The 14,553-nt window shown below is 36.6% G+C and overlaps 1 protein-coding gene across 1 annotated transcript in view; it reads right to left on the minus strand.

Moving 5' to 3' along the window:
- CADM2 (cell adhesion molecule 2) overlaps positions 1 to 14,553 on the minus strand; it is a 607,168-nt gene that overhangs the window by 168,039 nt on the left and 424,576 nt on the right. Inside the window, exon 3 of the mRNA XM_005144493.3 lies at positions 6,151 to 6,300. Within this exon, the coding sequence (XP_005144550.1) occupies positions 6,151 to 6,300 (150 nt within the window). The remainder of the gene's footprint in view (positions 1 to 6,150; positions 6,301 to 14,553) is intronic.

Raw genomic sequence — 14,553 nt, forward strand, 5'->3', positions numbered from 1 at the left:
CTAACCAAAGGGATATTCCACACCAGAAGAAGCTGTGCTCGACAGTAAAACATATGAGCTGTTTTCCCCAAGTTGGGCATCAGTCTGCTGGTGGGAGGGGTGAGTGATTGCCTTTCCATCACTTGCTTTTTTGTCTATTTCTTTGACTTATTAAATATGATCTGTGAGTTTTTCTTGGGGTTTGCCCTTGCAGTTCTCTCCTCCGCCGCACTATGGAGGAGTGAATGAGAATAAGGGCCCAGTAGTAAGAAACAAAATTGCAGCTGAAAGACTTATCTAGGTTATCTATGCCTGTAAGTCATACCATGGGCCTCAAGGGAAGACAAAAAGCTGGCCAGACTGACAGCTGTGTAGCATAACTGTGAAATCAACAGATCTGACCAACATAAACCCATTAAATTTAAATACAGATCTTGGAAGAACTATTCTAAAAGATCTGCATGGAAAGGTCTCTGTGAAAACCAGATTGCTATCTCTGATAATTTCTTCTTTAAATGCTAGAAACCTCTGAAATGTTACAAGGCATTAACAAGCTATTGCTATTCAGCTCAGGGGTAAAAAAATAACAATACTGTTCCTCTGTCTACCTTTCCCCCAACTTTTCCAGCTGTAAAATCATACTTCAGTATTTGTCTGTACTGTTTCCTTCCATTTTTCCCATTGCTTTTCATGTTATGTCACAGGCTTACTACAGTGTATTATCTCATTTAAAAGGTCCATTATACTCTAAGCAACACTGAATCTCTGATTTATATGTGTACCCTAGGATGGAGTTAAGCTTGGTCACCATCTACTGTCTGATACCATCTCCACTCAATTATGTAATAGGAAAAAGAGCGTGTGAAGGTGGAGACATAAACCCATTCATCATTGCTACTCAATTTCACATTACTTAAATACTAATGCTCTCAGTCCTCCCAACAACACAGGTTGAATGCCTTCCTGTCTGCATAGCTCATCTAAAGCATGTATTTCCTACTTTCCTTTCCATTGCAAAAGGACAAATTTTCTTTGTGTCTCCGACTTTCATTTTGTAGAAGCCTACTTCTTCTACCTGAGGATTGTTTGTCTACATGTACACCTACATGTTAAATTCAACTGCTTACTAGAATCATTAAATGGTTGTTCAGGAAGGAAGTTCACTGTTTCCCCCCAGGCAGAAATACTCCCAAATTATTTTTGTAGCTTTTGCAAGTGCCTCCTCTTCCTTATGTAGCTTAGAATTGGCAGCTGAATCACCACAGAATAGTGTAACCTGGATTTATACTTAAATATCCAGAGTTAGACTTCCACAAAACAGGTCAAGGGGTAAATAAAACTAACTGATGTTTACAACATCAGAAAGACAAGACTTTTATGCCTGAGAGTGTCAGCCTTTTGAAAATATGGCAATTCAGTCACCATTTAATTGTGGCAGTTAGAATCAAAAGTTCTCTGCAATAATGAATCCTCCCAAACTGACATACGTGACATTGTTATTAAAATCCCATTCCCTGTGCACTTTGAATTTCACAGTCTCCCTCTTAATATCTTTATATTGAGAAAGAAAAAGGTTCAGAGTTGTTTTCATGGAGTTGATAGTACAGTTAGGTATGCCAAAAGGCACTGTATTTTCATTAGAGACATGTCCTGTCTCCAGACTTACCCGCAAGTTCAAATATGATAGTGCTACTCCAAGGGGGAGCAACTGGAGAATGTTATGGGCAGCTGCTATACTCAAACATGTTTCCCCAAACTCACCTGGGGCATCATGCCTATCAGAGAAGCTCTCAGGAGCTTTGTGAGTACAGTGCCCTCTCATAACCCTTGCTTAGTGCACCAGTATCTCTGAAAGCTTTCAAGATGATAGGGAGTTACATAAATGCCAAGTACTCATACATGCAAAAAAATCAAAGGTCATCTAAAAAAACATATTCTTCTGCTGAGGCATGAATAATCTGGAGCTTGAAATACACTTGGAATACACTTTCTAATTTTTCAGTAAGACATGAAAGTGCTACTACTTCATGAAAACACAAGGGATGTAGCCATCTATGATTAGCACCAAGCATATGTCTTGTCAAAATCTGACATGTTAGTTTGTGGCAAACTTGTCATGATCAATGTCAACACATGACTTCTTTTACTACCAACAGACCTGCAAACTTCTCTGTTATGGTGATGAGTGGATATCTTACATTTGCCCTTGCTGACTGAGAAAAACTATTAGGTATGTATACACCAGGGAATGTTTCTCTTAATTTTTATAGTCTGATTGCACATTTTTATACTGATGAGCTATAACACCTTTGATCGATATAACACCTTTGACATCAACAACCATTGTTCATGCCTCCTTTATAACTCCATATCCTGCTCTACATGTATCTATATTCTCTAGCAGAAGGGAGTATGAGATGACAGCTGTTATAGCAAGCTGAATGAAGGGTCTTTTCAGTCTTCTGTTTAGCAACCATTGCTGTGTTTCTGTGCTACATGCTTTCTGTTATACATTTGCATTCATATTTATGTCATTCTGATTATTGTCTACTCAAAACCCTTAAGAAGTGCTACCAGTGAAGATAAAATAACAAGTATTAATTTAAAATCATATCTGTCAGTCCTACATCGCTGCACAGTGTGCTTCTTCCAAAGGCAGAGACACAATTATAGGTACTTGGGTGCATATAGGGACATGGAGGTTTCTATGGCAATTATTAATTTTAATTGAAAATTGTGTAAGGAAAAACTCATTCTATGTGCAGCATGTGATTTGCATTTGTTTCCAAAGAATCTGAACTTGCCCAGGGTGAGCTGTGAATTCTTATTTTCCAGGAAGACATGATCTTTAAGTCTGTATAGGTGGGGGGAAACCAAAGAGGGGGTTCTTGCTAAGGTTGTAAAGCCTATTAAAATTTAATACCATTTATCCAAACTACATGTTTGTGGTTCTCCATACATGGAGAGCCAGAAGAATAATTTTAACAGTGTAGCTTTGGTGTTAGTATATTTGGCTCACTGCATTTTCATGCTTCCTTGGAATATCTAGAACAGAAAAAGGAAGACTATGACTCCTAAATTCAATTTCAATGATTGCATCACAGTTCAGTAGAAAGCAAAATGGCATAAACATGCTTTTCATAATATGTCATCCATTCTGAATGATATGGAGACTAATAATTAACCCCTTGTTGAAAAGCATAGGGCTGGGAAGCAGACATTCCTTCCATGTGAACAAGCAACGTTTTTTTCCTGGCCCCCAGAAAATTTTTTATTTTGGTCAGAAAATGCTTTTTGAAGACAGAGGAACCAAATGGCTTGAGAAAAAAGTGTGAAAATTAAAGGGGTCCCACCAAGCATAATCTGGAAGCTGAGGGCTTTTCAATGCATGGACAACCTGCTGTATTTTTGTCACCTGTTCTGCCATATGTTGACAGCTGTCATCTCCCTTATCTCCTGCTGCAGCTTGGACCCTCTTTTGATACTTAACTGCCTTCCTTCATTTTACTACCTGACTTTCTCATATTTACTAAAATACAGAGCAATCAATAGAAAGGTTTCCTGAATTTTTTGTTACACTTCCAGCCACAAAAAACAAATACTGTCATTCCTGCATCTGTCATTCTTACAAGTGCATAGCTGGAAAATAACTTACTGAAGGGAAGTAAAGTTAAAGGCATACAAATTTGATTTAGTTCTGAACATGGTAACATCAATAGTTACTCAGCTTTGACAGATATAAAGGCTACTGGTGGTGCTCCTCTTCTAAGGGTCTGTTTCCTACACAGAACTTAACCCTACACCATTGTAATACCCCACAACCTACTCAACAGTTTTCATGAATTTTCAGGGTTTGAGAAACACAGCTATTAAGCAGCAATTTTCATGGTGTTGAAAGGAAAAGTAGGATCTGAAGGTTGGTTTTGGCTAACATTAAAAGACAGGTTTAAAAAGGCTCTGGCTGAGGCATTGCTCTCAATAAATTAAATGTAATGACTGGATCTAGTAGAAAGCTGCTTTTTATAGCCAAATTGTATGCTTGGCTGGGAGAGGTGGGGGGAAAAAAAAGAAGAAAAAAAAAAGCCTTTACAGTTACATTTTCCATCATTTACTGAGGAAACCAATAAGATACCACAGATGTGAATATCTCTCTCCATTTTGACTCAGTTATGCAAGCATCAAAGCCTGTAAAGGAAATCTCTGTCTTCCTTATAAGAGCACATACATACACAGAAAAATTGCCAGTTAAAGCTGCAACTGTTTTCAGAAGTGGCAGAATATTTCGCATGTAGCACTTGGATGCTGCTTACTCCCCTCAGTATATACAAGTCTGGACACATCACATAGAATGCAAAGCCTTGACAGCATAGGAAAGACTAAATATTTCTGTCTGAAGGACCTAATTTTTTCTTGACCACATCAAGACGTTTTTCTGTCTAACAAACGTACGGTAATCCCTAGATAAAATGAGTCAAGTATTCCTCAAAGTTTTGGGACAAGCTAACAGTTCAATACAGAGCATGGTCCTTTAAATTTACACACTTCAGCTCCTTACATTTCCTGTGGGGAATATAAATTGCTTCTAAGTCCTTACTATGCTGCATGCCATTCAAATTCTGTTGCTTCAATTCATTATGTTAAAAAGTAATACAAACTTCAATTATTCGCTGTAAAAGTACAGATTTAGCTAAGGTACACAGAAAATTCAATTTGCACCAAAATGGCCACAAAGCTCAAATTAATCTATTTGCAGTCCTCCCATGTCCTTCTCAGCATCATTTAAAATGTCACTTATTTTATAAAAGATACAGATTTGCTGAGTACTGATATGCTCTAACAGACAAGTTCTCTCTGCTTTTAGTTTTGCAGACATCATTTACCCATCCCAAACCACCAATGATTACAGCTAAATTAATATGGGGGTCCATATGAGTAAAGGTTACAGGACTAGATGTACAGCTCAAAAGTTTTCACCTTATAAACCTCTCATCTTCAATCCTGTGTTCAAACGGTACTTATGATTTCAAAGAAATTGCAAATCAAATGATTACACGCTACAGGAAATTAGATAAAAGAGAAAGGAACCACTTCAACACCATCAAGAGATTCAATTCAGCTATTATATTAATAGCAAAAAAACCCATATTTTGATTGCAGATTCAGCAGGTATAAAATGACAGGTTTTAGACTCTACTCTTGCTGAAGTGCATAGATCCACAAAGCATTTTCAGTCCTACAAGGAGTTTTAAAGTCTTGTCACCATCCAGCAAAGCATTTGGACGGTGGTCCTTTAATTTCAAGCAGAGGAATAACTGCACTTGTTAAAATATGTTCTAGAGTATGTAGCACCTTTTGGAATAAATTCAAGCACTAGAATTAAGAATAAAATATTGTTGAACTTCTGTAATGCTGAAATCAACACCAAAGCTTTTGCATTTTGAAGCCAAGTGATAAATTTATTCCTCATAACTTGAGTTTTAATTTCTTTATTGAATATAATGTAGTCTTTATCTCAAAATTCTATTATGTAAAATGTAATGCTTTATCATATCAGATTAAGATCTTAGAAATATATCCTACTGGAGTGACAATGCTGTTCTTTTTGTAAGGAATGTCTTTTTCCCCCCTCTAATTTAACTAAAATTAAAAAATCTGTGCACATTATAATTGGAAAAATCAGGGCACTAAAACTGAGCATTTTTATTAGCTGTTAAGAACACCTACCACAGCAACTCCATACTGCACTAACAGCAAAACTGCACTACACCTGACACACATAGTAGGATTATATACATGCAAATGTAACATATATATATATATATGTACACACACACTAATGAAAAGAAGTCACAAGGTTTATGGACTACCTCCTTTCCAGTCTCGTATCACCCATGTATGCTCATCCAAGATATTTTGCTATAATATTTTCCAAATTAACTTGCAGTAAGAATTTCAAATATAATTATTTTCCTTTAATAATAAAATACAACTTTGTATGGAAGAGACCCCTTCAGCAAACCACCTCAAACAAAATAATTATGTCATAATTACAGCTGAAAACATCTATTCCTAGCAAATGTTTTCACATGAAAATATTAAAGGGAAATAGCTTTAAACATTTCTTTCTTAGAAAAAAACGATGCAGAACCATGAATTTAGGAAATTATTTACCTTTCTTGTCATCGAAGTACAGTGTCTGTTGCGCTGGATTTGACCACTGGAGGGAGGTGTTATCATTTTGATCGACCCTGCAGGTCAAATTTGCTGTACCCCCTTCAACAACCGTGACGTTCTGTGTAAGTGGAAACTGCCCTTGGCTGCCTGAGGAGGAAAGGGAGGGATGGAGAAGGGAAGAGGGTGAGAGAAAAAAATAAAGATTTTAAGCTGTAAAACTGAATTTATTGCTGCAGCTTCCCACAAGTGGCAGAGCCTGAATTCAGTGTGATCTATTCTGACCAATAAAAGGTACTATGATAAATTGAAGTTATATTTGCAATATATTCTCTGTATCTAAGAAACAGATTAATGAAGAAATAGGGATTTCTGCCCCTTTCTTCCCCTCCCTCCCCCCTCCCCCGTAAGTCATACTAATTAAATCCAAAGAAATACATTGCAATTTTATCTCCTCAGACGTATCAACACATCTAGGCTATGCCTCTGCATAGGGCTCATATCCTACATCCCTATACAGATATCTTAGTACAGGTGATACATTTAAATTGCCGTTGAAAACATCCCTGAAAGCATAACATAAAAATCTGCATCTGCTTTTTAAAACAGAGGTACAAGTCAGTCTTGACTCCCTGTTTCTTCTTATGCTTTTCAATATATTCTAAGGACAACGCTTTTCCTGCCAGGTTTGGTTAGTTGTTAGAGAGCAAATGTATTGTGAACCTATGCATCCTCTGCTTAGAAAATGTATGTGAAACTGAAGGCATCCTCTGTTGAGGGAATATAACCCGATCTCATAAGAAAATGGAAGTGATGATGTAGTAGGTCTCTTTCACATCTGTGATTCTATCCCAGAGCATTATGAATCACAGTAAGTGCTTGCTGAAAAGTCACTGGGAAGTTTTCCAAATACCTCTACACAATAAAGGAGCAGTATCACCCACTTTTTTGAGTCACAAGTATTTTCAATGCTGTAGTTAGACTGAAGTGTTTATGTATTGTGAGAACAGCCTTTGACAAATAGCACAACACATTCTGACAAACAATATTGTAACAAGGGAGCACAGTAAAAACATGGAATCAATTTTTAACATGGATGAGGAAAGAAAAATTTTTCAGTAATAAGAAAGACACATCATTATCTGGGAGATATAGTAATTTCTTCAAGGATACAATGCAAAAGAAAGACAATACAATAGTCTAAATCAAATGTATGTTTCATTCTTCCCACCCCTTTTATAGAGATTTTGTTAATTCAAGAACCACTTACAGGCAGGTATTGCTGCTAGCATAAGTATAATGCCTAGATGGATACCCACGTGGGATATGTCTGAAGTGAAAAATCTCTACAATCCTACAGGTGTGAACAAGCTCACAGACATAATTACATCAAGGAAATTATATATACAATATCCACTAACTGTATCAATATGGAATCACAAATCTGGCATAAAACCTTCACACATACATCCTATTTTAGTGGCTCTCATCAGAGTTGTTCCCCAAGCTAAGTTAAACTGAGGCATGCCTTTTATATAGAAGTCGAGTATCTCAAATACAGGTTTTCAGATGACCAGAGTAAGAAATTACTAAATAAAGATTAAAAACTGAACTTGTATTTGACCTGCTGATACTGACAAAAATAGAATTCTTGTCAGGTTTTGATAATTGCCCGTTTCCCTATGTAACATATTTTTTATGGCATTAGGCCTGGTACATAAGCTTCTACGTCAGTGAATGCATTAATGGCTAGATAGTCTAACACTCTCTGCTCTCTTGGTTTAAAATAAATAAAAAAGGATTTCCATCAAAATGTAAAACTGGCCTGATTTTTGTATAAATATCAACTTCCTACAGATGTCTAAATGTCACAATTTACTATGTACTAAGATTTACTATAAAAGGGTATTTACTATCAACAGGTTAACAGAAATAGTAAACAAAAATAAAGGAATACCGAAAACACCATGGCTAATTCAAATGCTGAAAAAAATGAATGCTAAAATCTTATGACATCCTCTATATCTGACACGTCATTAATCAAACCCCAGTTCTTGAAAACCACACGTTGAAAAATACTTGATGAGTGAAAAAGAACAGAAAAGATATGTCATTTCCTTCCATTTCTCCTCTTTCCATTTCAATGTGCCAAAGAACCTCCAGATACTGCAGAAATTGCTTATTGCTTAAATTAGAATTTTAAAAATCCAGAAAAATGCACACAGCCTGTTATTACTTCCACTGAATTACAGGCATCTTACCAAAGAAATGACCTTCTAAAGAATGAGTTGTGCATACAAGGCAATGTGTGCTAAACCACTTTTTGCATACAAGAAGCATTAAACAGCCTAATACCAGAGATTAGCACAGTGAAATCTGTCATTTACATTACAGACTAGGAATGGAAGATAGTTTAATAAGGAACTGCTGTAATGATTTAGCAACCCATTAACCCATTTGGAAGAACTCCCCAGAATTGCTCTATATTCCCTTTCTGATATTTTAGTTCTTATCATGTAGGTGTCGGCATATATGTAGTCTATCATTTGCTAATGATTGTGAAGTCACAGACATATTTAACGAGAAGAGTGGTTAATAGGTGAACTTTTCTGATGAACCATTTAAATGGAAACTGTAGTTGATATGATCTGGAAGAGGTCTGAAGAACTTTCTTTTCTCTGGCCACTTTACGGCATGCTGATGTTTTGGAAACAAGAATTAATCTAGCATATAAAAGTGAAATCAAAGCATTAATTCTAGCCATTACCCATACAGAAGCTGTGTGGATCTGGAGAAGATGCACACAGCTTCATAGGAAACTTGGAATGGAGAAAGAGGCAGAGAAAAAAAATGAACCATTTTATCTGGAAATTAGCCAAATTGAAAAGAAGGAAGCCTGTGAGGAACAGAGAAAATAGGCAAAGCAAGACTAGATATTGCACACCTCTTCAGGAAGACCAAAATCACTTATAAATGATGGGATAGCTAAGACAAAGAAACATTTATGAGATTTACTTTTCTGCTGGTATCAGCATCTAATTTGATTCATTGAAATAGGAACTTTGGGACTGGAAAAGGTTTTGAAAGCCTGTATGATGTAGATGAACACTACAGAAAGCATCCACATTGTGCCATTTAACACAGCCTTACAAGTATCAAGTTTTATGCCACTGAAGATTAGATCTGGTTTCTGGGGGACTGACTGTTTTGAGAGATGCTCATGTCTGTTAAACAGGTATGTAGCATGCACCTAGGAAACATGCCAGCAAAGCTGCCAGGCTATGTGCACAGTGGGATGAAGAGATCAGGCCATCGGAAATGCAGACAAGGTGTTCTCAGCCACTTCTAGGTACCACCGTTGAGCTGCAGGGGCAGCAGCCTCCCACTGCAGCACAGTGACCTGTGGCTGGAGTCACATCACTCCCCAAGGGCTCTGCTTTGGATAAACCCCTTATGCATAGGATAACTTATAACCATTCATACTCCCAGCACTGACTGCTGGTTCTAATCCATTTGAATAGTCCCTTTAAATCAAGAATGCTTGTTGAAGTGCTTTCAATATGAAGGCAAGTCTAAAGGCCATGCCAGACAGAGGTACGTTTAAAGAAATAGTTTCATCATCATTTCAACAACTAGGTGTTATCACTGTGGCTCTCTAGCATTAAGAGTTCTTAATATATATAAACTCCCATTTCTTAATTTCTTCCTTAACTCTGCGAACAGAAATCGAACAAGACAGTATCATCTAACAGAAGCATTCTGCCTTTACTTAAGAAGTCTAGTAATGGAAAACTTAGTGGCACCTTCAGTAACTTATGTAAGAGAGCAATGGTCATCACTGTTTAAACATGAAAACAGCATTTTATACCTAGTCTGAATGTCTCATTGCAGCACGTAGCATGAACTGGCTAATGCTGTGTTTTTCCACCTGTTCTGAAGAGCCTACTATGATCAAATTTTTCTTTCTTTTGTAGGCACTTAGAGACCATGATCATATCACCCATTAACCTTCTCTTTGACAACCTAAATAAATTGAGCTCTTAAGCCTTTCTGTAGAAACCACATTTTTCTAATCCTTTAATTAGTCTGTGGCTCTTCTCTGTGCCCTCTTTAATTTGTTATTTTTTTTCTGAAGTGTGCTTCCAGACATGGAGACCCCACCGTAGCAGTCACAGGAGAAGATACGAAGATGATATCACTTCTCTATCAGCACTCATGTTCTTTTTTGCACACCTAACTGAATATCCTTGGCCACAGGGTCAGATGGGGAACCATGTCTGACTGTTTACCACGATGCCTGTGTTTTTTCTCAGACACCACTCCAAAAACAACCCCCACTTATTTACTGTCCTGTAGCTGTTAGACATAGAATCACAGCATATGTCCCTACATTTCACTGCACTTAACATATCTCACTTTAAGCCTACTGACCTGTGCTCTTCCTTATTTCATATAGACGCAGTCTTCATGGCACCCACAAATATTGCTGGCAACAACTGTGCTTCCCAGGTTGTTTCTGAAAACCATCTAAATAGTACAGTACTAACCACTTTTCCATATGCAGACAAATGCACAGAAACACAACTGTTCAATTATGGGTTCTTCTTTGTCATTACACTTTCACCCTAATTTTTGAAACAGTTCTAAATTGCTTGATGATTTTAAGGTTGGTTTTGAGCAAGTTTTGGTTATTACTCAAAATATCACTCTATTTAATTTCAAATGCCTTACAGAAGTCAAAAAGATTTTAAGTATTAAGGCTACCTTTTTCCAGATATAACTGTAACTTAAGAAGTCAGGAAAAAACTAAATACATCACATATTTTTATTAATACATATACATAAACACATTGAAAATAAGTAAATTCCTAATAAAGCTTTAAAACAATAAAAAAAAAATTGGTCTTTACTCCAATAAAACTCCTGCATGGTCAATATGCATGAGCAGAAAGGGATAAAGAACATAGCATATGACTTAATAATAATTAATTATACAGTAAATTTCAACATACAGTGAAAATATCTAAGCACTTCCTGCACTGCTCATCAGTGCATTATGCACTTTCCAGATAGATCACATTTTAGTGTGCATTGTGCTAGCTGAACAAACTAAGATGTTTTATTTGTCTCTCACAGAATGGACCCTCCATCCCTGTAAAACTTACTTGGCAGCCCATCTCTTCCTTGAATATGAACAGCCAGGACACTAACACATCACTCCAGAAACCTTAGCAGTGCTTTACAGAACAGGACTAGTAATCCTTCTTTCAGGTTGCAGGTATGGAAAAAGTCACCCAAATTTGGTATTTGTAAGAAGGAAGGGCAGATACTGATACTTACCGTAGGAGACACACCAGTAGAAAAAAAATCATAAGCTTTCATGATAATGATGTGACACATTGCTTGCAAAGGCCAGGGCTCTCATACGAACAGCAAAAAGAGGCTTTTACTACCTATCAGCTTTTAGAAAATACAGGAAAACCATGAGGCTTATCAGCTCAAGCAATATGAGAGCTATTCCTGTTTAGCTGAAGCAACAGAAGGTGAGAATGTGAGCTGAGGGGTGGTGGGGGAGTGGGTAAGAAGGTAAGATGGGACAGGGAAGGAGGTGAAAGTTGTATCTTTCACATAAGTTTTAATTTGGATCAAAGAGAAATCCCTCCATCAAATGCTGCTTAGCAAATACTAAAGGGACATTTCAGTTTTATAAACATCTAGAAAATGCAGAATATATAAATAATACATACTCTTCTGAACACATATTTTTAGGTTAGTTCAGTGCAATTTACTTCCTACTTTACTATTAACTGAATTGATTGACAGGTATGATTGGATGATGAATGTGACTCAGACGATCACTGTTCTAAAGACAAGTCTACCCATCCAGCTTGTTTGCTTTCTTCACAACAAATGGCTGGCAACAACACTTGACACAGCAGGTCAGGTCTGTCAGACATATATATATCCATTACATATGATTATGTTCTGTTCTGTGGTCAGACCTTGAGGCAAGTCAAACAATTGTGCTATCTGCCTGCAGTATACTAATAGAGAAAGAATGAAAAAAAAAAACCCAACCAAAGCCATCAATAAAACAGAAGTACTGATGGCCTAAATTACAATTCTCTTGTATATGAAAAGGGAGCAGAAGCTTCATTGGAAAACATTAGGTTATACAAAGAGAAATACACAATGAAGCTATTGCAAAAAGAAGGTGGCATCTTGATATCTTGGTATCACTGTCACCATGTGGTACCACAGTCCCCCTGCTCACTTCAGGATGCTTTGTTATCAAAATTATTTCAACTATTTTGACTAGATGGAGCTATAGTTAAGTATATTCTATCACAGGTTGTTTTCACAATGCTTTGTGGAGGACCAGTACTGCTTTCCAGTAGAATTGACAGGCTCATATCTCATTAGCCACAAGCTGTTTTCAGTCAAGAGAGGAGGGCTTTTTTCACCCAGAAATCATGGCTCAACTGCTTTTACAGATTCAAAAACTGATTTTTATCTCAGTGTGTGACAAGACTATGCATAGTAATTATCATTATTTGGTCCAGTTTGGAAACATTCATCTTGTGAGTTCATTTCAAGTTTATTTGTTTATCTTTATTTTGGTTTGTGTTGTTTTTTTTTTTCTTTTTGCAATTAAAATGAAAGCTCTTTAATGAGTTCAACGCTTTCTTTTGATGCTTAGGTTATATATTATAATCCATTTACCAGGCCAACTATAAAAGTGACTTAGTAGCTGTAAGCACCAAGAAAACATAATCCTCTCTTTGCTTCTGTTTCTGCAGAGGTCTGTTTTTGTAGGAAACACTTATATTATAAATTAAGAGAGTTTCACCATATCAGTACAGCAAGCTTTGCCTACTCATGTCACCGTATAACAGAGAACCATAAAGAGAAATGGGTGTGGAAAGAGGAACTGGACAAGAAGCTACAGTGAGTTAGCAATCTTGACATATCAGTTCCAGCGAGCCTGGTTGCCCAGTATCCCTATGAAGCAAATTATCAGCATAGAAGTAAGGGAGATAGTAGAGCCTAAAGTCCTGTTCATTCTTAACCAGAGTGCCTAAAGCAGAAATTTCCAGTCCTGTGTAGAACCATGAAGCCATACCTTTGTTTCATACCTTTACAGCATGATGTCAGCCAAAACCAAGGCTGACAAAAAAATTCAAAACTCTATGAAAGGAAAAAAGAAAATAACACTTGAGCAATTTATTTTTTAAATCAGTCAGATTTTTTTTTAATATTGACTTTAATAGGACCAGGTCTTAGAGAAAAAAAACTCCTATAGAATAAATATTTAGGTGAGAAGGCAAGCAACTTACTACTTCAAATAGCAACTTGCATCTGTATGGAGAATACATTAATTTTGGCTTGCTTTCTTAGCAAAAAGAACGAAAACATTAGAAGCAAAAGCCAGTATGATAAAACATCTAAACATACTGAATCAGTTTCCTGACTTTTTCTCTTAATTTATATATGAAATATTGCCAAAACCTCTCTGAAGAAATGAAGTATTATTATCTTGTCCTTATCTGATTTAAAGAAAAATGATACTATGAACTGCATTGCAGCACGAATAAACTGAGGTCTGCATTACTGTGCAACTAGTGTTTCTTCTAAGTTTCTAATAGGAATTAATCTCCTCTGTGTTTTCTCAGCACAGATAGAATGTTAGTGTCCTGCAAATACTGAAGAAACTACAGAAGTTGTTGGCCCTATTATTTTGTTTCTATGATCAGGCAGTACCTGCTGTGCTTTATTCTAAAAGATAAAGTGCCAATGTTGCCTGCATGCTAAATTGGATTCATACAGCAGTTTTAAGGAAAAAAAAAAATTGCCTGAGCAGAATTTGACACACAAAGAGTCTTTGACTGGGTCAACTGACCTTTCCTAACTTGCTGTCTTAAATGGCAACAATTTTGTCCTGTATCTAGATAAAGTCTAAAAAGTATATGATATTGCCAGAGAAAGTGTCCTTTCAGTTGTTTGCTCACTGAAGAAACATTGCTTAAAAAAAGAAATAAAACAACAAATTAAAATGGTGTGCTGTGGTAACTATTACATGCTCCAGTAGCAAAACCATTTGCAGAGAAAATCTGAGTTAATGAGAACACTGCAGAAACTTACCACAGAATGACAGAGTTTTAGGAGAGAGACAAGAAATCACTCAGAAAATAACTGTTACCCCTAAAACTGTGCCTTCAAGGTTGCTGGGCTTTTTTAAATGTTTAAGCAATTACTCAAATAATGCAAAGCACAGGAGCACACCGCTACAGCTGCTGATTTCCGCCTACAAAATTTATGTTAGACAGCAGTAATAGAGAAGGAGAAAGCCTTTGTTCCTTCCTTCACTCCTTGTGTTTCAGTTGTATGCTTTTACAACAGCAG

The sequence above is a fragment of the Melopsittacus undulatus genome, chromosome 2, assembly GCF_012275295.1.
Source record: "Melopsittacus undulatus isolate bMelUnd1 chromosome 2, bMelUnd1.mat.Z, whole genome shotgun sequence".
Classification (NCBI taxonomy): Eukaryota; Metazoa; Chordata; class Aves; order Psittaciformes; family Psittaculidae; genus Melopsittacus; species Melopsittacus undulatus.